The sequence below is a fragment of the Felis catus genome, chromosome A1, assembly GCF_018350175.1.
Source record: "Felis catus isolate Fca126 chromosome A1, F.catus_Fca126_mat1.0, whole genome shotgun sequence".
Taxonomy (NCBI): domain Eukaryota; kingdom Metazoa; phylum Chordata; class Mammalia; order Carnivora; family Felidae; genus Felis; species Felis catus.
In genome coordinates, this window is record NC_058368.1 from 175,544,536 (window position 1) to 175,568,421 (window position 23,886).

Consider the following 23,886-nt stretch of genomic DNA (forward strand, 5'->3'; position numbering starts at 1 on the left):
CTCTCTCTCTGCCCTCCCCTGCTCAAGCTCTGTCTCTCTCTCAAAAATAAACAAACACTTAAAAAAAGAAAGAAAGAAACTTCCTTTTGGGGCACCTGGGTGGCTTAATCCGTTAAACATCTGACTTTGGCCCCGGTCATGATCTCGCAGCTTAGGAGTTTGAGTCCCACATTGGGCTCTCTGCTGTCAGTGCGTAGCCTGCTTCAGATCCTCTGTCTCCCTCTCTCTGCCACTCCCCTGCTTGGGCCCCCTCTCTCTCTCAAAAATAAATAAACATTTAAAAAAATATTTTAAAAATTATTTAAAAAAAACAAAAAATAAGCTTCCTTTTAACCTGTAAGTTTCTAAATGTGGTACTGAAATTTACCAAAGCCACTTCATTACCTCCTCCCCCAGCATAGTGCCTGAAACATAAAGATTTTTGCTAATATAACCATTGACTTGTAACTGGTGGAACATATTAAAATTAAAATCCTAAATGAAATTTTTAAATTTTCAGTAATGCTTTATGGGATTAAAAACAAACAAACCCTCTATCCTTTTTACACTCATACTAACTTTCCTTTCATTTCTCACGATTTAATACAAGATTAACAAATAAATGCCAATACACAAACTCTGATCAATTGGTATTGATTCTCAGATGTGATGTGTTGAGAAAGATTTTCAGGCTCTGTGTGGATTCAAGAGGGAATGGCATCTGGACAGACTGCTGATGATTTAAGTGCAAGGTACAGACCCATTGGCACAAGTACCACATTCTTGCCAACCGCCTAATATGTATTCCTTCCCACAGTCCAGCCTTATTACAATTATTATAAATGACTACAGGGGCGCCTGGGTGGCGCAGTCGGTTAAGCATCCGACTTCAGCCAGGTCACCATCTCGCGGTCCGTGAGTTCGAGCCCTGCATCAGGCTCTGGGCTGATGGCTCAGAGCCTGGAGCCTGTTTCCCATTCTGTGTCTCCCTCTCTCTCTGCCCCTCCCCCGTTCATGCTCTGTCTCTCTCTGTCCCAAAAATAAATAAACGTTGAAAAAAAAAATTAAAAAAAAAAATGACTACATCCGTATAACATTTTATTTCTTATGATGCCTTGGCAATTCAAAGAGTTCAAAAGCCACACATTTTGTCCAGTAAACATTCTGTTCTCAGAGAGGGTCTAAAGTTTATCCTTCTTGATTTACTCCCTCTCACTGGTCTTTTCCATCGATTTTTAACCTCTAATTAAAATAAAAACAAAATCTAACATTTAGGGGCGCCTGGGTGGCTCAGTCAGTGAAGTGTCCAACTTCAGCTCAGGTCATGATCCTATGGTTCGTGGGTTCGAATCCCACATCAGGCTCTGTGCTGATGGCTCAGAGCCTGGAGCCTGCTTCAGATTCTGTGTATCCCCCTCGCTCTGCCCCTCCCTCACTTGTACTCTCTCTCAAAAATAAATAAAAAGTTAAAATATTAAAAAAAAAAAAACTAAAATTTAAGTGAGCCACTAGGAAATAGGTGGAGAAGTAGACACAAATAAATAAACCCAAGGAATAAGAACACAAATGATGTTGGTTTTCCTACGCAATAACCAAAGTGTCAAAATAAGAGGGCTTTGATTTCCCTATTTCGTTCTTTGACTTTGCCTTTTTTTGACTGCTAATTGGGCCAAATATCATAATCACTTATCTATTTTCTAGGATCCATTTCCCAGAAAGTAAACTATAAAATAAAAAACTTGCTAAGTGACAGCTCTCCTAGATTGAACTTGAGCTGATAACCAAAATATGAACATCAGCATAAATCGGTGGAATGAACATTAGACACTAGGAAGCCCCAACTCCTCCACTGGTGGGTCATGTGAGTTTGGGCACTTTCACCTTTCAGACCTCTTTGCTGATCTGAAAAAGGAAAACATTTGATTAGATCTATAATGACCTCTTCCTAGCTCCAAAATATATTTGTTTTCCAGCTATCTGATGTCCTTAGTTTGTGGTCTCCCAAGATTTAGTTTAATTATATTGATGACTATTGGCAGGAAGCAAAAATGTAATTGAGAACGACTAATGAAAGCTCATCATTTTGTGCCCACGAAAAGGTGAGAGTCAATCACAGGTTAGTAAGAAACAAAGCCTTAAAAGTCTTAGGAGGACAATCGTTACATTTTCTTATGCTATACATAATGGAAAATAAGCTTTTTAAATAAAAAAAATATACTTAAAACAATTTGTTGAAGGGGATGTGCTGATTTCAGGTGAAAGGGCAAAGACTCTATTATAAAACAAAAAACACCAGAAACCATATTTGCTTCAACATACCATCACCTGTTTCTCTTGGCAGCCTAAAGGGAGAAAAGGCAGAAAAACAGAACTATCTTTTACTGAACACCTACTAAGTCCCTGACATTATTTTAAGTACTTTATTTAAAAAAAATTTTTTTAACATTTATTTATTTTTGAGACAGAGAGAGACAGAGCATGAACAGGGGAGGGGCAGAGAGAGAGGGAGACACAGAATCTGAAACAGGCTCCAGGCTCTGAGCTGTCAGCACAGAGCCCGACGCGGGGCTAGAACTCACGGACCGCGAGATCATGACCTGAGCCAAAGTCAGACGCTTAACCGACCGAGCCACCCAGGCGCCCCTTAAGTACTTTATTAATACTGTCTTAATTAATCCTCAAACCTCCTTCTAAGTTAGATGGCATTATTCCTGTTTTCATGATAAAAACTAAGACTAAGGAAAATTCTGTTTACTGCACAGACAGGTTACTGCATAGTTCAGCAGCTTAGTCAGGATTCAAGCCTAAATCGCCCTCCAGAGCAGGCAGTAATTCCTTGGGTAAGCAGTCAAAGGACCACACTAATTAAGACATACATTTACACAGGGGTGCCAGGGTGGCTCAGTTATGTGTTCGACTTCGGCTCAGTTCATGATCTCACGGTTCGTGAGTTCAAGCCCCACATTGGGCTCTGTGCTGACAGCTCAGAGCCAGGAGCCTGCTTCAGATTCTGTGTCTCCCTCACTCTCGTCCCCTCCCCTCTCGAAAAAATAAACGTTAAGAAAAAAAATGTTAATAAAAATAAAACAAAAGACACACATTGGTATAAATGAGATACTCTGCTGTAAAGGTCCAGGGAGCAGGAATGTGCTGGCAAGTGCCCAACAAATTGCAGGCACTGGAATATTTCTCAATAAAGAAAGAAAGAATAAAATGTGTAAGAGTATGTATAAGGATAATATAGGATTATGTCAGAGGTAACAAGAAGATACGAAAAGAAGCCTCATCTTCCTTCTTTCTGTCTAGGTGGCGAATAGATATGGTGCACAAATTAAAAACCTACCACAAATGCCACTCTAGGCTTTTACTGCCAACCACAGGAGAAGTGGTAGTAACAGTAGTAATAATACCACTAACATTAGTAGCTAACACTTATCAAGCTCTAATGCTTTATATATATGATCTTCTTTATTCCTCACAAAAATCCTATACAGTTAGGTATGTTCCGGAATTATCCCTTTTCACAGATGAAGAAATGGAAACTTAGAGTGATTAAATAACTGTATCAGTGCGAGGTAAGTGGAGGGGCAGAATTTGAACCCAGGCCTTCCGACTCTAGAACAAGATAGAAGAGTATCACCAATTATTTTCAAGGCTCAGCAAAGCAAACTTGACTACAACACTTAGACCTCATTTTATTTTGTAATCCTAATTGTTATATTTAACATATAGAGTTGCAGGTCAGTAACTGGTTGGTTTCAGTTTCTGTCATCTGTACCCCACAGAACCATCTCTAATGGGAAAAAACCATACAAGCCAATATGAAAATCCAAGTTGATAAAAAATAATGTTCTGATAAAACAAATTAGTACTTCAAACAGCAGGACACGTCCTTTTAACTTACACCTGAGTGATCCTGACTGCCATGGCAAAATAGGAAGCCTTACATCAGCAAATATCTGATGACATGGCTTTTCATAACATGCCAGGAGTAGCCAAAAGAAACACATGAACCTGTCGGTCTATTGACACAGGAAGAACAACTAGACTGCAGTTATACCACAAACCAAAATCATCATTCATGGCTTTTTTTTTTTCTTTTTAACATCCAGATGGATATTCTAAAACTTGAGAGCGTATGAGAGACGGTGATTCTCAAGCTCGAGAGTCTATCAGAATCATCTGGAGATCTTGTCAAAACATAGATTAGGAGGTCTACCCACAAAAGTATCTCATTCAGTAGGCCTGGGTAGGATCCACGAATTCACGTTTCTAGTAAGTTTCTAAGTGAAGCCAGGGACCACACTTTGAGTGGCACGGAGTTAAGCAATTACATTCAACAGGTTAACTTCCTTAGATACTTGGGGTTGTGTTTGTGAGTTACATCCTGGCTGACTGGCCACGACACAGTCCAGCTTAAATAGTCTACGTCACCCATTTTAAGGTTTCTGCATAAAGCGAAGGGATTGCTCTCAGAACCCAAAACAAAGCCCTCTCCGAGCCCCGAGACGCCTAACTTGGAAAAAGATTACAATCGAGTTCAATTTCAACAATTCAACCACCATGACCACTCTATTACTCGTTCTTGTCTGTTTATACTTGGGTTAGCATGTTTTTGCATTACTAGACTGGATCTAACACACAAAAAGTACTTAACTGAATATAGCCACATTATTAAGAACCAAAGCCAAAAGTCAGCTACCACTCCCTTCGCTCACTCTCTCCCTACAAAGACAGACAGCACTGTGATCACCACTTCGCAGACAACTATGTATCTCTATCAGTCAATGGAAGTTTCTCTTTCTGGCTTAAACTTTCCCTAGTGAAGAAGGGAAAAGAAAATATTTTGGTTTGAAAGGAAAGTCTATGCCAGGATGTCGGCTGCCAAGATAAATAGGAAGTCTGAGATGCCAGTACAGTCCATAATTAATCAAAGGTACTATGGGAGTTTTAATCCAAGATTTGCCAAGATGTGAATGTTCCTCTTGGGTTAAATATGTAAGCCCACAGGCATCAAAAAAGACTACCTAAGTCAACTTTCATGAGTCCACTTCCAGATGACCCTCAAATCCCTGTGCCGAAACGAGCCCCTTTTGCCCATCCCCCCTAACATGCCACCATTCCACATGATGCTGACAAAGTTCCATCACAGCCATCCCCCCAGTGGACTGTGAGCACCACTCATCTACACAGCCACAGATACGTTCCACATGTGCAGAGTATAAGTCCTTCATTATTGTCACCACCATTATTAAAGGGGCCAACACGTTCCTCCTGGTTCAGTGTTGTGCATCTTATGTGAGTTATGTATGATATACATACATTGGTTCCTCACAACCATCACATAAAGTGCATACAATTATCATCCCCATTTTAGGTAAATGATGCTATAAGAAGTTAACTAATCGCTAAGTCACACGGTAAGTGGTAGAGTCTGATGTCAGAGAAGCTCAGAAACGTGGTCTGTTTAAGTAAGCCTCATCGTGACCTAGAAATTTCAATGTGTAAACGCCCAGCAAGTATGAAGTCCTTTGCTCTATACAGGGCCTGAATGCAGAGAACAAGTGTCAGAGGTTAAAGTCAAAGAGGTAATTATCTGCAGGAGAAGAAACCACACTTAGGTTCATCTCATATTTCTTCACGTGTTTCCTCTTCCATCAGTACTTTCTCATTATGACAGCTTAATAACTAAGGCAGTATCTTAAGAGACCATAGGCTACCAAATGCTCCCTATAAAAAACCATAACTAAATGAGTGAATGTCGTTGGTGTTTTATTCTGATTGGATCAATAGCTCCATTTGCTCCCATGTGAACTGATGAATCAGATGTCTCCAGAAAGCCTTTGAGAAGAAAATTTTATTCCACCTTCACTAAATAAACCACACTCATTTTGAGCATTAGAGATCCTTGAAATGGTAAACACTTCTTGTCACCACTTAACTGAATTTACAAAACAAGCTGGCTGCCTTTCCAGACTTGATTAGTCATTCCTGGGTCAACAGACCCCTTCTTTTTGTTGACTATTTGTTCATTCTCACCTTGCCTGGCAGAGAGAAATAATTAAAGTCTATTCTATTCTAAGACCTGAGTTTATTATGTTTTTAATAGAATTTATGGACAAATTGGTTTCCATACAACACCCAGTGTTCATCCCAACAAGTGCCCTCCCCAATGCCCATCACCCACTTTCCCCTCTCCCCCGACCCCCGCAACAACCCTCAGTTTGATCTCAGTATCCAAGGGTCTCTTATGGTTTGCCTCTCTCCCTCTCTGTAACTTCTTTTTCCCCTTTCCCTCCCCCATGGTCTTCTGTTAAGTTTCTCAGGATCCACAGAAGAGTGAAAACATACAGTATCTGTCTTTCTCTGCCTGACTTATTTCACTTAGCGTAATACCCTCCAGCTCCATCCGCGTTGCTGCAAATGGCCAGATTTCATTCTTTCTCACTGCCAGGTAGCATTCCATTGTATATATAAACCACATCTTCTTTATCCATTCGTCAGTTGATGGACATTTAGGCTGTTTCCATAGTTTGGCTATCGTTGAGAGTGCTGCTATGAACATTGGGGTACAAGTGCCCCTATGCATCAGCACTCCTGTATCCCTTGGGCAAATGCCCAGCAATGCTATTTTTTAAATTTTTGAGGAACCTCCACACTGTTTTCCAGAGCGGCTGCTCCGGTCTGCATTCCCACCAACAGTGCAAGAGGGTTCCCGTTTCTCCACATCCTCACCAGCATCTACAGTCTCCTGATTTTGTTCATTTTAGCCACTCTGACCGGCGTGAGGTGGTATTTCAGTGTGGTTTTGATTTGTATTTCCCTGACAAGGAGTGACATTGAGTATCGTTTCATGTGTCTGCTGGCCATCTGGATGTCTTCTTTGGAAAAATTCTCAGACCTGAGTTTAAATGACCACTTACTAGACAAGTGATCTTGATGCCACAGCATCTGTGAACCTTGGTTTCATCAGCAAAATGAAGATAGTAAATCGCGGTGAGGAAAAAGATAAGGTATCTGAACAGATTGTGCAAAATGCCCGGTCGTTAGTAGATCTATTCAATAAACAGTCTTCCTGCCCCTTCTCTCTCTAGTGAAATAGCAAAAGAGCCTGAAAGTAATATACTAAATTAGGAATTGTTATATCTGAATAATTCAGCTGCTGTGCTATTTCCTATAGCGCATTTTCATAGGAAACTGAAATGGAAAAAAATATTTCTCCTACTTAATAAACTACTCAGGGCAAGAAGTCACTAGCTTAAGGAAAATAGGTAAATACTACTAAAACTCAACACTAAGGAATGAAGTCATTTAGCCCCTTCTGGCCCTTCTTCTGCCTTTGGAAGCTTACTGCCTATCAGAGTTCCTCTGTTCCATGTCTGCTGGGCCGGATCAGGTTCTAAGTCAGCAAGGAAAATGGTCACCCAAATGCACAATCTTTATTCCTCAACTGAGGCCCGTGTCCTATAACCCACGACATCTTTTTTGGGAACCTCGAGAGCAATGTCAAAAAGCAGCCTGTGCCCAGTGTCAGCCTTTCTGGGCCCTCACAATTCCCACCCCCATATCCTTAGCTCCCCAGAGTTTCCTGAGCAGAAGGTACTTCTGGCCCAGACTGTACACTTCAAGAAGTCTGCTTGCCTTGGTCATGTACTCCCAGTGCGTGGACCATTGAAAGTATCAGACATTTGCAAGAGGTGAATAAATCTGACGCAGTCCAACAAAAGCCCCAAATCGCTAAATTCTTCTTAAAAAACAGAAACAGACAAACAAAAATACACCCCAAAAGCTCCCAGTCGTGTCCTGTTCTCTCTCCTTTCAGAGATCCTTCTCACAAGTCCACAGAAGCCTGAACCTGGGGAAAGAATAAGGTGGATAGAAGAAAACTAGACCACCCTCTCCCAAATTTTCGGTCATCAATTGATACGTTTTGGCATTTTTGTTGGATCTCTCCTTTTTTTTTTTTCCTGATAGCCAAGTGACTACCAACACCCTTCTCTGCCCAGAGGGAGGAAATGAAGCCAGCAGTGATTTCCTTGGAGATTAGCACCAGCTTGAGTGGTGAAACAAGCTGAGCAGGTGCAACAGAATGTGGGCCTTGCTTCAGTTTCTCACTATCTTTTCTTTTCTTTTTTTTTAAGTTTATTTATTTTTGACAGAGAGAGAGGCAGAGAATGAGCAGGGGAGAGGCAGAGAGAGATGGAGACACAGACTCCGAAGCAGGCTCCAGGCTCCGAGCTTGTCAGCCCAGAGCCTGACGCGGGGGCTTGAACCCACAGACCGCGAGATCATGACCTGAGCTGAAGTCAGATGCTCAACCGACTGAGCCACCCAGGCGCCCCTCTCACTATCTTGGCTTAAAAACACCCATGAAATGTTGTTGTTGTTGTTGTTGTTGCTGCTGTTGTTGTGGTGGGGGGGGGGGGAGCAAACTCCTAATCTTTTAGAGACACATACTAAAGCATTTACAGTGAAAATGATACACTATCTGGAAACTGCTTTAAAATAACATGAAAAGTGGGGCGCCTGGATGGCTCAGTCGGTTAAGCATCAACTTCGGCTCAGGTCATGATCTCACAGTTTGTGAGTTCGAGCCCCGCGTCAGGCTCTGTGCTGACAGTTCAGAGCCCAGAGCCTGCTTCAGATTCTGTGTCTCCCTCTCTCTCTGCCCTTCCCCCACTCTCTCTCTCTCTCTCTCTCTCTCTCTCAAAAATAAATAAATAAATACATAACATTAATTAAAAATAAAATAAAATAAAATAACATGAAAATAACATAAGAAGATACAGGAGACTGTTGAGTTGATCATTGTTAAAGCCCGATGACATGTACATGGGGCTCTGTTATACTATTTTGTCTACTATTGAATATGCTTAATATTTTTTTCCTAATAAAAAATTTAAAAGTCATGAGGGAAAACACTTTGCCAAAATAGAGACCAAAAAAAGTCAATAATTTTTTTAGCAGTGTTCAAGAAAGTGAGAACATCATCTAGCTTTGAATTCCACTATCATTTAAGTACGGTGACTTTCTTTTTAAAAATTATAGTTTGGGGCGCCTGGGTGGCTCACTCGGTTAAGCGGCCGACTTCGGCTCAGGTCATGATCTCGCGGTCCGTGAGTTCGAGCCCCGCGGTCGGGCTCTGTGCTGAAAGCTCAGAGCCCGGAGCCTGTTTCAGATTCTGTGTCTCCCTCTCTCTGACCCTCCCCCATTCATGCTCTGTCTTTCTCTGTCTCAAAAATAAATAAACGTTAAAAAAAAAAATTATAGTTTGGGTTATGAAAGTCTTCTTTAAAATTAAGCTCAAATTACCAGACACAAGTTATACAATGGTTTTCATATTTTAAGAAGACATGCTAATTGAAAGATTTTGAATCAATATTTCTTTTTTTTTTAATTTATTTTAATGTTTATTTATTTTTGAGACAGAGAGAGACAGAGCACGAATGGGGGGAGGGTCAGAGAGAGGGAGACACAGAATCTGAAACAGGCTCCAGGCTCTGAGCTGTCAGCACAGAGCCCGACGCGGGGCTCGAACTCATGGACCGCGAGATCATGACCTGAGCTGAAGTCGGCCGCCCAACCGACTGAGCCACCCAGGCGCCCCATTGAATCAATATTTCTATGTGATCACCCGTCAAAGCAAATGAGAAAATGAAGGATCAGGAAGGTTGAGTAGCTTGCCCTAGGTCGTACAGTAAGTGGCAGAGCCATATTGGGAACCCAGCTCTGACTTCCATACTATAATTAGGAGATTCTTCTGAATAGCAACATTCTTAAGTTGACTTTTATTTTAAAGGTTCTTACAGATGTAAAATAACAACAGCTATTTTACTGATGAGCACTCAGATGAGTTCCTCAAAAACCCCTGGAAGAACTACTATTAAAAGTATGTTACATAATATTTAAATATAAATATGGCTTTAAAATGTATAATACTGAGGGATTAACTACAATGTAGTTCAGATCTATAAAAAAAATGATTGGGCTATTTCTGGTAAATGTTCAGCAAACAGAAATTGCCCAATCTAAATACTCTAAAATATGAAAAGTACTGGCATGGCTTAAGACTTTGAACTTTTGGGGCGCCTGGGTGGCTCAGTAGGTAAAGTGTCCGACTTCAGCTCAGGTCACGATCTCATGGTCTGTGAGTTCGAGCCCCGCGTCGGGCTCTGGGCTGATGGCTCAGAGCCTGGAGCCTGCTTCTGATTCTGTGTCTCCCCCTCTCTCTGCCCCTCCCCTGTTCATGCTCTGTCTCTCTCTGTCTCAAAAATAAATAAACGTTAAAAAAAAAAAAAAAAGACTTTGAACTTTTATTAATTCAGTTTGCAAACATGAGAGAGGACCTGTAAGTGGCTGATGGAGTTTTCTCCTTTACGTGTCATAAGGCCTGAATTCTGTTAACCATAGGTTAAAGTTTGCCATTTTGCCACAGAACTTAAATAAGCACATGTTGCACCCAAGCATATGTTTATAAATGTGACCATTAATAAAATATTTGAAAATACCATTAACACATTGCTTTTGTTATAGCTAAAGGTGGATCTCTTAATTTGCCTTAAAGTTCAAAACAGCTCATGGAGGGGTGCCTGGGTGGCTCAGTCGGTTAAGCGTCCAACTTCAGCTCAGGTCATGATCTCCTGGCTCTTGAGTTACAGCCCTGCGTTGGGCTTTATGATGACAGCTCAGAGCCTGGAGCTTGCTTCAGATTCAGTGTCTCTGTCTCTCTCTGCCCCTCCCTCTCTCTCTCTCTCTCTCTCTCTCTCTCTCACTTCTCTCTCTCTCTCTCTCTCTCTCTCTCTCTCTCTCAAATAAACATTTAAAAAAATTAAAACAGCTCATGGATTAAAATGACCTGAAACTATCAATTGCCAATTTTATTTATAATGAGATAAAAAAAAAAAAAAGTATGTTTAGTATCATTCAGGGACTAGCACAGATCAGAAATAAATTATAAATCAAACCAAAACAACTTTTATGAGACATCTAGTCTTGCCCCTGGTCGATAACATAGGAAGTGCTCATTAAATATGTGCTAAATAAATTAAAATATACAAAACAAAACTGAATTCCAGAATAAAAGCTAAAATATACCCAATTCAAATCCCTGGTACCTTTTCCTATCTCTTACCAAAAAAAATCACAAATTCTCCTTTGAAACAGTCTCCTTTAATGTATACAAAGGCAATGAAATGTTCTAAATTGCTCAAAATAACTACAGGTAAAATTTTTCAAAGTACTGATACAGTCTGCCAATCCTAATGAAACTTTAAGCATATACACAATTATAAAACTTCTCAAGAAAATTGATAATTCTGCTAAATGTTTTATCTGTCCTGGATTGCATCTAGCTCATTCAAAAGGAGTAAAATGTAAATAAAATATATAGCATGAGAGAGGTGGTACAAAGGACTGTTAAAAATCTTTCGTAGACACCATAATTGTAAGTAATTTCATTGTTTTGCTAAGAACCAGAGCCTGTGCTTCACTCTACTTCGTGTTTGTTTGGCGTCATAAAATAGGCTTTCTTGATAATTTTTCAAGTTTCACCTTCAAAAACTGATTAAAAAGAGGACTGTACCTTTATCTTTCTAGCTACTAAGAATTTTCTGAAACCCTGAAAGTGGAACCCCTTCTGTTTCAATAATATAAAATGTGGTGAGAACCTATACTAATTTTGAAGTTAAAAAATTACACATCGCTATCAATTTATCACGGTGAAAACATACTTTAATTTCTGCAAGAGCAATTTTCTCTGAACAATTAAATATAAAATGAGTCTGTCAGGAAATATTAAAATGAATGCTCATGTTATGGGCTCCCTGCCTTAATTCTATACATTATCTTATCTGTGCTGGGACCAAAAACTGAAGTACAATGTAGTGTTGAAAATATGTGATAATGGATCTTCAAGCTTATTTTCCTTACAGTAAGATAAAGTTCTTAAAAAAATAAACACGGGCTGTTAAATTTAAACTAGGCATATGTTAACTTTAAGACTACTTTTCCATTCTTTCTCATGAACACCAACAAGAATTATTCTCAAAAGCGTAAACCCACGAACTAAGAGCATCTTTCTAGTTGCAGCTAGCAACAACCAAGTTCATGAGGCTTGCTATAAACAGGTTTTTCCTGAAAGACATAGAACAATGTGTTGATCACACTCCATGGCTTCTGTGAAGGCAACAAAAAATAATAATAAAAAAAAAAAACCACTCTACCCTGCCCAAGTTTTGATTCCATCAGAAAAGCAATTAAACCTAGTTGAAAGGTTTTCTACAAAAAGGCACAAACTTGTATCTGGTAGGCTTTTTCCAAAGTTGTTCCAATATCTCAATTCTGCTGGAGCGAAAACAATCCAACCCATACTTTATAGTTTAAAAAATGAATTTTCCTTCTTCTAATATGAAGAAATACAAAGTAATAGAAAATGTTTCCTATACAAAGATTCCCTCCCAGGACGCTATTAAAAAAACCAAAACTGTAATGAGGTTGCACTTAGACAACTGCAATAATTCACCATGACTTTCAGAAGTGAAGCAATGCAGTAACTTTCTGTTTTCAAATATAAGATGCCATATATCATTTTAAGGATCAATAAACTTACAACACAAGCAGAGTTATTAAAGTGACATGAGTTATTTGCCTGGTTAAGACAAATCCATGGTGACTGTGTCTTAAGTAAAAGCAAATGGGCTCTAAATCCCAAAATGTCTCCCTATCAAGTTTTAGGATGGTCTTTAGGAAAGATTTTGCCCACCCCCCCCTTTTTATTAATTAATTAATTTATTTATTTATTTATTGTCTATTTGCTGGTATTTGGCTAATGGAGGTGTGAGTATAACTGAGCTGAAGATAGAGAGTATCAGAATATATACTATACAATTCTCCTTTACTTTCCTGTAAGGACAGAAAATAGGCACCTCTCCAAAGAAGTGCTGTATTCAAATATAATTATTGGCAAGTGCCCCAATATATTATTTGGTTTGGACATTGAAATTCCAGGATGTGTTTGGCAGGACAAGGAATTTTTTTTTTTTCCTCCTTAATGTAAGAGTCAAATCATGCCTTTAATCACATGAATATGGACCTTGTTTCTTCATTTTCAAATTGGGACAATAAAACCAAACCTCATAGGATTGAGAAGTCCTATGCCAGTGCCTGACATATAGTACGTACTAAAAATAAACAAAAAAAAATTGACTTGAATATTATCTAAGCTTAACATTTTAAAGTTGAGAAGTATATTCTATTATTTTATATTATTTTCCACTTTCGAAACTTACATCTTTTGATTAGCATGTACCAACCATTCAAACTATAAAATTTTTCCTCTCATCTTACTTGCTTCTAGGAGGCACTCTCCCCCAAAACCCGTATTATGTTTATGTCAAGAGGCACTGTAGTATACTGGTTAAAAGCCAAATCTTGTGTCTGAAAAGTAACAATAACTTCTACCCCATAGGATTGTTGAATGAATTAAATGAGTTAATATATGTAAAACTGAATACCATAAGCATGTTAGCTATTATTATATTAATTACCTAATATATATAATTATATTAGGTATATATAATTATATACATTAGTGGTATCTGAAAACAGGATTTGAGGCATGTCATTTGAGTTCGTATTAATTAAAGCTTTAAACTAAGCAAAAACAAAACAAAAAACTAGAAAAAGACCTTATTTTTTGTAATACAAAAAATATTCACAAAATACAATGCCTTGCCATATCAGTTATTTAGAGGATTATTCACATATTTGAAATCTCTGTTCTTGCTTCGCAAACATGGATAAAAGAGAATGTTAAGGCTGGACAAAAAAACTAACTGAAGACGTTACCCTCAATTTCAATTCACTGTACGTACTCAAACCTGCACTAAACAAATGTGAAAAACATTCTGATTTATTTCAAGTTAAAACAAACATTGCCTGGTGTTAGTTACGTATCAGGTGAATTCTTTCCTTTCAATGTAACAATACCATGCTGGCCTTTGATTGAACACTAACATTATAATATGGCCATGTAAGCTGGATCCTGTAACTTCTGTGGTGCGTTTCCAGATCTCTACACAACACGTTAGGAATTCTTGACAATAGCCATTGAAACTGAATTACTAATATCTATAAAATTTCTTTCCTAAAATTAATAGCTTTTAGGGTAATAAATTCAAAAATGGCAGCGGTTAGGAAAGAGTGTGGTTGTGGTCGCAGCAATTGCAATTTCACAGTAGCTCACTTCAGGATCATAAGGAACTTAGGCATCACCTCCATCATCCCCCGCATTTTATGGAGAAACCGAGATCCCCAAATGCTATGATATTGATAGGGCCAAGACCATAACCTAGGTCTCCAGGCTCCCAGTCAAATAAGTGTTTCTTTGAGTTTTTCATATTAAATTTAACCAAGTAATCCATACCAACCCAAAATGGCATTTTTTCTTTTTTGCCAAAAATCAATTCAAAAGAGTAATTGTTAAAACACACACACACACACACACACACACACACACACACACACACACAGAACTAGATTCATTTAAGTAAGCACTACAGTAGTCAGTTTACTAACTTCGTGTGATTTTTTTCAAAACCCAATTAGGATTTTTTAAAATCCCTTGTTTCTATTGTGACTTTCAAATCACCACCACACTTGCTCTTGGCTCCCTGAACCCCACTCCCTTTCCTAAAAATGGTGGGGACGGTGAGCAGTAATCAACAATCTACTTTCTAATCCTACCATATTTGAGCCAAGTATATTGACTCATCCTTTTTCCCATCCTCAGCATAATAGACAACAATCCTAAGGGAAGAGTTAGTTTCCTAGTTAGTTAGTTTTAGGATCAATCTTAGTCTATTCTATTATTATTTCATATACACCTCCAACTGAACCGAAAGATTTCACGTTAAACACATTCCATTAGCCCCCCCAAAATACTAATAATGTGCATATATATAGTTTATTCATTTTCCGAATTTTTTATTTTTCCCAAAGCAAATCTTGATCAAAAATCAGTAAACTGAGAACAGAAAATAAAGCATGAGGTCACATAAGTTCATTCTGTCACAGTATAGTAGTAAAATAAAGTGTATTCAGTTCTGAACCAATCTTAATCAGTTGAAATGTACAGAATGCCATCTCAGATCTAAAAATTAGCAACATACGAATAATTCATAATAGTCACCTTTGCACTACATTTTCTTTAAATTTATGTTCCAGAGAGTACTAAAAGCAACTTTTTTAAAAACAGACTTCATGAAATTGCCAATATCTAAAAGAGCCTTTTTTTTTACCTAACCACTAACACAAGATAACTGCTCTTCAGTTTTGAGTAAAGAATCCTTTATAAAAGCAAAAGCCAACAGCTTTTTGATACTTAGGCAAAAAAAAAAAAAAAAAAAAAAAAAAAAAAAGTTTAAAACTCTAAAATAAACTTAATGGAATATTTTAAGATACATCCTAACTGTTACACCTGAATCCTTCAGGGAAGGGACATTTAATTCCTTGGAATGACACAGGATTCTCTTAGCAAACTTCCCCTCCCACTAAGCAAATGATTAATCAAAACAGATAATTCTGCTTGTGCTGACATCATATTTGGGGACATTGCAACTATTTTGTAATCTGCTTTAGCCCTTGCAGAAAACGTCTCTACAATAACCCTCTATCTGTGGTGCATGCATGTGTATACACACACACACAATGTACATACACACATATGTACATACACAGGTATACAGACATGTATTTTAATCCTTGTTTTTTTAACCTAGAATTGGCACTCGAATCAGCTGTGTGCTTTTGCACAAGTTATATCTTTCTGATACTCAATTTCTTCCTCTGCAAAATGGGGATAACAATAGAACTTACCTTGCGGGGTCACTGTGAGGCCTGACTCAGTGTTAGCTTATCATCCCATATAAATTTCCTAAACACATATAAACAATCATACCCCCGAAGTGTACAAACTTAGTGGGGCATCTGATGCTCAATTAACTACGAAATTCCCTTTATGTCGTATCTGTCAACCAGACCGGCTGCTCATTAATTCAAAAACATCAAACAATGTGACTCTTACAGAGTAAAGATACACTGGTGGCCAGAAAGACAAGTGATCTTTGCCTGGATCTATTTTTAGGAACGGTTTATCTACACCCCTAGTGTTAACACTGGAAAATAAACACATGGATGAAAGGCATCATGAAAGAGTCACTCTGAGATCAACAGTTTCATGGTATTTGAAAATAAATGGGGATGAAGAAAACATTTAGATCATTTCTGTACCAGTCCTTACTGAACAGGGCAGGCCGGAATTTGCAAAGGGGTTTAAGAGGAATTGCTGAATTGATGAATTCAGACTGTTCACACTGCAAGGTTCAGAGAGGTTCCAGGTTTAAAATGTAACCAGGGAGAAAACTATAATTCAATAGTTGGTTCTCACTGAATCACTACCCTACACTACAGTGGAGGAAAAACATGAATTCTGTCGTCTAGTTACTTCATGTGGGCAGAAAATGATCATCAGTTTCCACAGTGAAATATACTTGTGTCTCTACATTATTTATTCCCACCTAAAAAAGTAGGGAAAAAACCAACCCTGCTGATCCTGTCAGGCTAGAAAGGTATTACAGTTAATAATTCTGACATCATTAGCTATCTGGTATTCAGAAGTACGCCAATTCATACTATTATCTATGGGGGAGATTACAATTAGAAATTTCCCAAAGAAACCGCTGAATATCTTGTTCCGAATTATACTCCTGTCCCGCCAAAATAACGTCTGGTAATTAACTCATTTTCTCAGAAGAGTTCTGATACGCGCATGAACAATTCAAACTCTCTTTAGTTAAACCGATACTACACCATACAATTTCCTTATTCATCTTAATCTATAAATGGAACATAATCTTACCGGAAAAGGAAAAATGTTGTCAGCCCTGTTCAAGCTATCTTCCATCCAGGATTTAGGAGCAAAGGCAGAGCTGGGGCGAGCGTACTTCTGCAGCTGAATATGATTGCTTGCGAAATTTTTCTTCAAAGGCGAGATGGAGTTCAGGGGCGTTATTCCTCCATTCAGCCCTCTGCGGTGATCTCGGCCTTGGGAACCTCCCCAGCCACCGTATCCACCACCTCCCGGGCTCCACGAAGAAGATGGTGTAGGAGAGGGGCTCTGGTAGCTGCTCCACGGCGAGGGGGGTTTGTTAAGATTATTCGCCAAATGAGGCAGCTGGTTAAAAGCAGCATTTCTATGCGTGAAAGGCGGGGGATGGGGACTGGCGGGAGACCTCCTCTGCTGCTGATGCTGGCTGTGATGATGCTGGAAATGAGGGTGATGAGGGTGGTGCTGTGACAGAGGCCCGATCTGAGGGGAGAAGCTGCCTCCAAAGCCAGGGCTGACGTGATGGGGGAAATTCTGAAACAACAGAGCACCGTTATTGGCCGAAGCAGCCGGGACCCCTCCCTGGTGAAAGAAACTTGCATCTTCATTGATGATTGTAGAGGAAGAAGGTGCTATCGCGGCCGACCAGTTACTGAAACCAGTAAGAGACGATGCGCTAGACGTCAAGGGTTGGGTCGACGTCCCCAGCCCCGTGGCTTCTTGATAATCAAACCCTGTCAACACTGGCGATTCGATTCTTATTTTCTCCTTCCCGTTGCCGTTTTCCGAAGAATTGTCCCCTGGATTTTCTTCCGACTTGGTCTTCTCGGTTTCAGGCAGTATTCCGGCTTCCTGACCTGGACTGGGGGAGAGCTGCTGCTTTTCTAAAGGGTCTTGCTGTTCCTGTGGCTGACTTTTTGCTTTTTCTGACCCCAGGATCTCATCCTGAATGTTATGGGTGGCTGGAGCCGGGAAGAGCCAAGCTGACCCCGCACTGCTGCCATTGGCAGCTGTGTTATTATTTATAAAAGCAGCGGGGCTGGGGGTGGCATTTTGGTGATGGTGTGGAGGCTGCAGATGTGGATGGAATCTGACTGGAAAAGCAGATTTATTCCCAGTATTGCTTTGCACTAGCACTCCAAACCCGTAATCCCCCATTTATCACTTTTAGGATCAGAATCTTATGATAAAAAAAGGGCAACCCGATGTCCCGCGTCTTTGCGCCCTCCACCCGAAATTTCAGTTGTCTGTTTGCAGTGTCTTATTTATATAGCTAGCTCAAAGATCGCAGCTTATCACTCGAAATAGTTCTGATTTGGAATTCTGGTCTCTGAAAGAAAAAAAAAACTAAAAAAAAAAAAAAAAAAGTCTCTTAACACATGGACATGAATCCGACGGGGCTTGTTTCTAGGAGGGAATAAAAACGAAGAGGGCAAAACTCAAGTCTTTGGTTAGTAAAATAGGCGCTTTCTTTTTCCAAAGGAAAATGTACATGAATGACAAAAACACAGCTTCTCAAGCATCTATGGATGTAGAAGAATAAGCCTTGCGCGGAGTAAAAATATATATATATATAATTTAACAATCACATATGGTCTTCCTCAGCAGTTTAGATTCACTCACATAAAAATTAGAATAGGGCTAAGAGGAGAATACGTTTTTTTCTTGGCAGCTTGGTTAAAAAAAATCAGGAATAATTTAAGAACATTATATATTATATATTTATATATATAGATTATATTAGGTTATCTGGGGCGGGAGGTGAATTCCTGGTTGCGGGAGAGGAAATCAGCATTGACTAATGGAAAGATGATCGCAGGGAGGTCTCTGCCGTTCCCGGTCCTGTTTCTGCTCTTTCACGGGGCGCAGTTTTGGCCTCGGGGGCTGTTCCTGAGGCTCTGGGTGCAGATCTTGCTGCGGTCGCTGTTCCTGGGCTCCCCCCCGGCCTCCTCTCCCCCATGAAAGGGGTTGGAAACACCCGTTTCTCCCTCTTGGGGGGATCGCGATCAGCAAGGATTAGCGAGACTCGACGACAGGGAGCTGGCGGCCCGGGGGTGCGGGGACCAACGGGGCGACCTGGAAGGTCCTGCAGTTTCGGCCTCTTCCCCTCTCTGCGGCTCCGGGGTTTTTTTCCCTCATGGGACCCAGGGGCGGTTTGTTCAGTTCTCTCAGTTCGATTCTCCGCAGGGGGGGGTGGGGGGGCTGGGGGGGGTGGGGGGGGCAGGGAGAGGAAAAAAAGGGAAAACCCACTAGTGTAGTTATTCTAAAAGAAAAGGGCCTCCCCCCTTTGTGCTCTCTCTTCTTTCCCTCAGATTAAAAAAAAAAAATCTATAATTTAGAAGGCTTTTGTTTCTCCTCACGGTTGCTGGGCCGTCGTCGCCGCCGCCGCCGTCACTTTGCCCCGGTCCCGCAGTCCCCGCTGTCGTTGTTGCGGACTCCGCCTGGCTCTTCTTTTGCTCTCCTTCTTCCTCCTCTTCCTCCTCTGCTGTCGCCGATGCCGCCGCCGCCGCCGCCGCCACCGCCTCCCGGTGTCCGGGTCCCGCAGCCGCGGCTGAGTCCTTCTCCTCAGGACCGAGCCGAGTGAAATGACAACCAGCTGGAAAGACCGAGAGACACTTCCGGTTCGAAGAGGGAGGGGTGGGGTACGGAGGGCACCCCGCCCACCTGCCGAAATACCAATCAGCTGTTAGAATTTAGACGAGGCCACGCCCCCCGGCTCCGGTCCCCTCCCAGGAAGGTCGAAAGCTTACCTCGAGAGACGCCCCTTCCGTCTGCGCCTCGCCCAGCGAGGCCTGGCGACTGGAACCCGCTCCCCCACCCAGAGTGAGCGCAGCAGGTTGCCATCTTTAGTGTGGGCACAGGACTCCTTCGCTGTTTATCTCCCCTCCCCTCTCTTTGCAGGAGTTGCATGTAGGGACGCACGGAAGAGAACGGATCCCTCGAGCACTAAGAAAAAGAGCCAGGGTCTTGCGGATCCGAGTGGCGACCGGTAAAACCAAGGATGAACGGGAGGCCTGCCCACAGTAAAGGTGGGTCCCCGGGCATCACGTGCTTTGGCCCGAGCTCCGCCCCAGAGGGATCTGGAAGGGGAGGCGGGTCTCCCCAGCCTCTGTGCCGAGCCTGGAACTGCGTACGTCCTTGTCCTGCCTGTTGACCTCACGCGGGACTCTCCCTTCACCTTCCATTCCACCACCCCCACTCCCGAGCGTGGCTTAGCTGGGAGACTTGGTGCAGTCTATCAGGCACAAAGATACAGCTGCTGTAAACGTACGTGGTTGAGACCTCTTCGTCCTATTCTAGTCCGCTCTCCACACCGTACCAGAGAGACATTTCCAACACGAAAATCTTACGGTCTCCCTCATCTGTTCAGATCTTTCTATGAAAAAGGCCAAACTCCTTAGTCTGGTATTCAAGGCCTTTCCGCTCTGTGGGCGGTTGTATCTTAACACCTCATCTCCGAACAAATGCCCCACACCAAGCTGCTCCAAACACCCTCCCGGTGCCTTTTAGCATGCCCTTTTCTTTATTCTCCACTTGGTAAACTCTTGTTTTCATCTTAGGAATCAGTTCAAACACTACCAGCTCTGCCTCCTGAATTCTCTTAACGAGCATCCATGGCCCATTAGTCCTGTGTGTCTCATGCTCGTTTATCCCTTATTGTAATGGCTGCTTATGTCTGCCAGACCTGGGCTCATTGAGGAGAGGACCTTGTGGATAGGAAGACATGGGTGAATGAATGCTGAAGAAATGAATCAACAAACCAACTACAGTGGGCGCTATCTGGAATGACAGCCCCCTTACCAAGTCGGAATTAATTCATTCCTTTTGCTGTTTGGAGTTCCCGCCTCTCAAACTCTTATCATTTGGGTGATTCATTAGCTGCTCCAGCGTTGGTCTTGTTCATCTTTGTACATTCCCACTTACGACCGCCATCGGGGACTAGGGTAATGCCTCACTCTAAAGATGATGAATAAGTGTTTCCCTTTAGTAGGAAATGAGACATGAAAAACGAAGAGAAGGAATCACAGTAGAGCCAGAGTAGGAAAAAAAGAGCGGTCAAAAACTTTTAGGAAGAAGCTCATGAACACAGGTGGCTTCCATTTCATATCTGTTAGCCTTCCCTGAATGGTCCTAACTTCTTCTTCTGCCGCAGTTCCTCCATCCTCCAACACTTCCATGTAGAACGCCTGTTTAGAGCCTGAAGCCATGATTTTTATTCTCTTTCCTTCTATCGTGACCATGAGTCTTACCTCTGCAATTCTATTTGGAGTTCTTTGGGCATAGGGATTGGGTCTTAGTCTGCTGTTTGTTCCCCACGACGGGACATACCTTGAGTCTTGCCGGTTCGGTTCCACCAGAGTGTCCAAGGTGTCATTTCCTCCAGAATGGTTGCCCTGACCGCCCCTCTCTCTAACATCTTGTAGACTCCTCTCTTGAAATTACTGCTAGTTGTCAGTGGGTTCATTTCTTAAGGGCAAAGGTTTTATCTGGTTATCTTTGTGCCCCTAGTGGCCAGCGTAGGGTCCGGCACAGAGCAGACTCAGAACACGTTTGTTAAGTGAATGAATGAATGTTCAGTACCCAGTAGATGGTTGAGTCTTTTGGAGCTACCAATTCTCCGTGGCTAAAATGGCAGCCATGACTTGGGGGAAAAAGGACTGTCTTTGGCGCCCAACAGTGTAATTTGAATCCCACCTCTACTTCTACTTCCTGGTTGTACAACCCTGGGCTTTACCTCTATGAGCCCCCACTTCCTTATAGACCAAATATGAATGATGTTTTCCTCTCTCACTAGGTTAGTAAATTACACGAGCTACATGTGAAGTGCTGGGCTGAGGTTTTTTTAAAATATCAGTTCCTTATTAACATATTAAGTGCAGAGAACTTGTACTTCACAAGTGTCTTTTGCCTAGAAGCAGCTGTGAGCATGACAGAATCCAGGAACCCGTGTTGCTTTATACGGGGAGGAGGCAGACCTGAGCCACAGTCAGGGTGCTGCTAGGTCAGCCTGTTCTTTTAAGACTAAATCAAGTATGGGCAGTAGGTTTAGGCTGGACTGGAGCTAATTGTCACTATAGACACCAGACTCCTGGTTAGGGAGGAGAAGCTTGGGAGAAGGAAGAGGGAAACAATTCTCTTGGATCATTTGTCTACTCAGAAACCCAGGATACCCACCCCAGGGCTGCCCTCCTTAAAAACATTCTGGCCTCGGAAACTGGCCTAGGTAACCATGACAACAATTCAGCAGCTCCATTTAGGATCTCCAAAGGGATCTACAGTTGTAGATGAGTGCTGGCTTGAACGCTGTGCTGGCAGAAGAGAGCCCCTCCATGAAGCATGCTCCCTGGGAACCTTTCCGTTTGCAGAGAAAGCAAGCTCTGCACAAACATTAAGGTGCTACCGGATAAAAACAAACAAAGCGAAACAAATAAACCTCCCTCCCTGTCCAGCAAGGAGCTGACACACCTTCAGAGAACTTGTAGCGTAGTGAATGCCTGTACCTTGCTGGCTGTTGCCCAGCCCCCTCTGGGGTTTGAGGTCAACCACACCCCTAACCCAAGCCTCCCAGGAAGCATGACCCTAATATCTCCTTCACCGGCCTCTTTTAAAGCTTGGCTGGTGATATAAATCTCACCCCGTAATCACCCAGAGTGAACTCTGCCCCACTCCCAACTCTGATGTCCTCCACCACTGCCCTTGAAGCATCCGTCAGCCTTCCCAACAGCACACACCCCACTCCCCAGGGGCCTGTCTGGTGACTTTAGTAACCAGCGCCACCACCCAAGGCCACTCATGTTGTGCACTGTGCAATTCCATAAGGCGCCACGGACTACTATGGGAATGCCACCCCCTGGAGTTATACAACGTGGCGGCCCTGCTTCAGTTCATCTGAGTAAAACGCAGAGGCACCTTGTGAAAAGATGACACCCATACAAAAAAGTACCTAGGTACTACTGTAAATTATATGAGCACATTCTTATTGCATGCAGAAACATTCAAAGCAGTTGATCCATTGAGAGTTTAGAGTTGGTGGCCCAGGAGCTTTCTGTGATGGAATTGAAGGACACGGTGTCCTTGATATTGTTGAGTAGTGAGCTGTAGTGAGAAGGCAAGTCTGGGCAGGTTCATGGTCCCGTCCCCTAAGAGATTAATACCCAGCTACTTTGCCTAGCTCTGTTAATAAGCCTTCTAATGTAGTGGTAGAATATATATTTTACTGGAACTAAGAAAATATAAGAGTAGTATATTCAGAGGCAGGTCCTGTGAAGGTACAGGAAGAGAGAAGAGTGGAATTACTTTTGGAATATCTTCTTGTCCACAAGCATCTGGAAGCTTACTCCCAGAAGGCAAGCTAGACAGAAAAAAAACCAAGTCCCGAAAGTAGGTTTCATTAAACCCCGCCTCCGATCTCCACCCTGTTTTGATATTGAAAAGTGTACATGTTTCCTTAAAAAAAAAAACACTGTTTTGTTTCATTTTGTTTTATCGTTAATTGCTGGGTTATATTTTCCCTTTTTGTTTGTTGTTTTACAATCTGCACGAACCCTCTGCGTCTTAAACACTGTTTTCTCCCTGCTTTCTCATTCAAGGTTATTATCATTAACGTAGAGTCCATATTAACAAGCCATTTTGGTGGGGGTGGTGAAGTCAGTTCCTCCAATGCACTGTTACTGCCTAAATGGCTTGGAAAGGTCCTGGACACAGACATGCTTCACTTGAAATTGCCTTCTCCTGGCAAAGATGTAGGTGAGCAGGAACAGGGGGTTGACCTTCCAAACTGTGACATGCATCACATGGGATGACTGTTGTGGCCTCGGCCACCTATGTGGATGGGCTGCCGACCTAGATCACCCCTTGCTGTTTTGATTGGACACACTTCACTTCCCTGCACCAAACCCTGGCCTTACTGCTGAACAGCTGCCATCTCATACCCTGTGGATAGGCCGGAGGATTTTCACCTGTGAGACTAGAAAAAGAATAGCTTTTTGGAGCTTGCAGGGAAGACGTAGGGCCCAGAGGTCAGA

At 41.7% G+C, this 23,886-nt stretch overlaps 1 protein-coding gene across 4 annotated transcripts in view; it reads right to left on the reverse strand.

Annotated features, from left to right (window-relative positions):
- CPEB4 (cytoplasmic polyadenylation element binding protein 4) overlaps positions 1-19,463 on the reverse strand; it is a 67,204-nt gene extending 47,741 nt beyond the window's left edge. For 3 of the 4 annotated variants that reach the window (XM_011285394.4, XM_006927910.5, XM_019838717.3), the window contains exon 1: positions 16,895-19,463. In XM_011285394.4, the coding sequence (XP_011283696.1) occupies positions 16,895-18,019 (1,125 nt within the window). In that variant the 5' untranslated portion in view covers positions 18,020-19,463. The remainder of the gene's footprint in view (positions 1-16,894) is intronic. The other variant, XM_003981256.6, reaches the window with a different exon arrangement.
- Between the last annotated feature and the right edge of the window lie 4,423 nt (positions 19,464-23,886).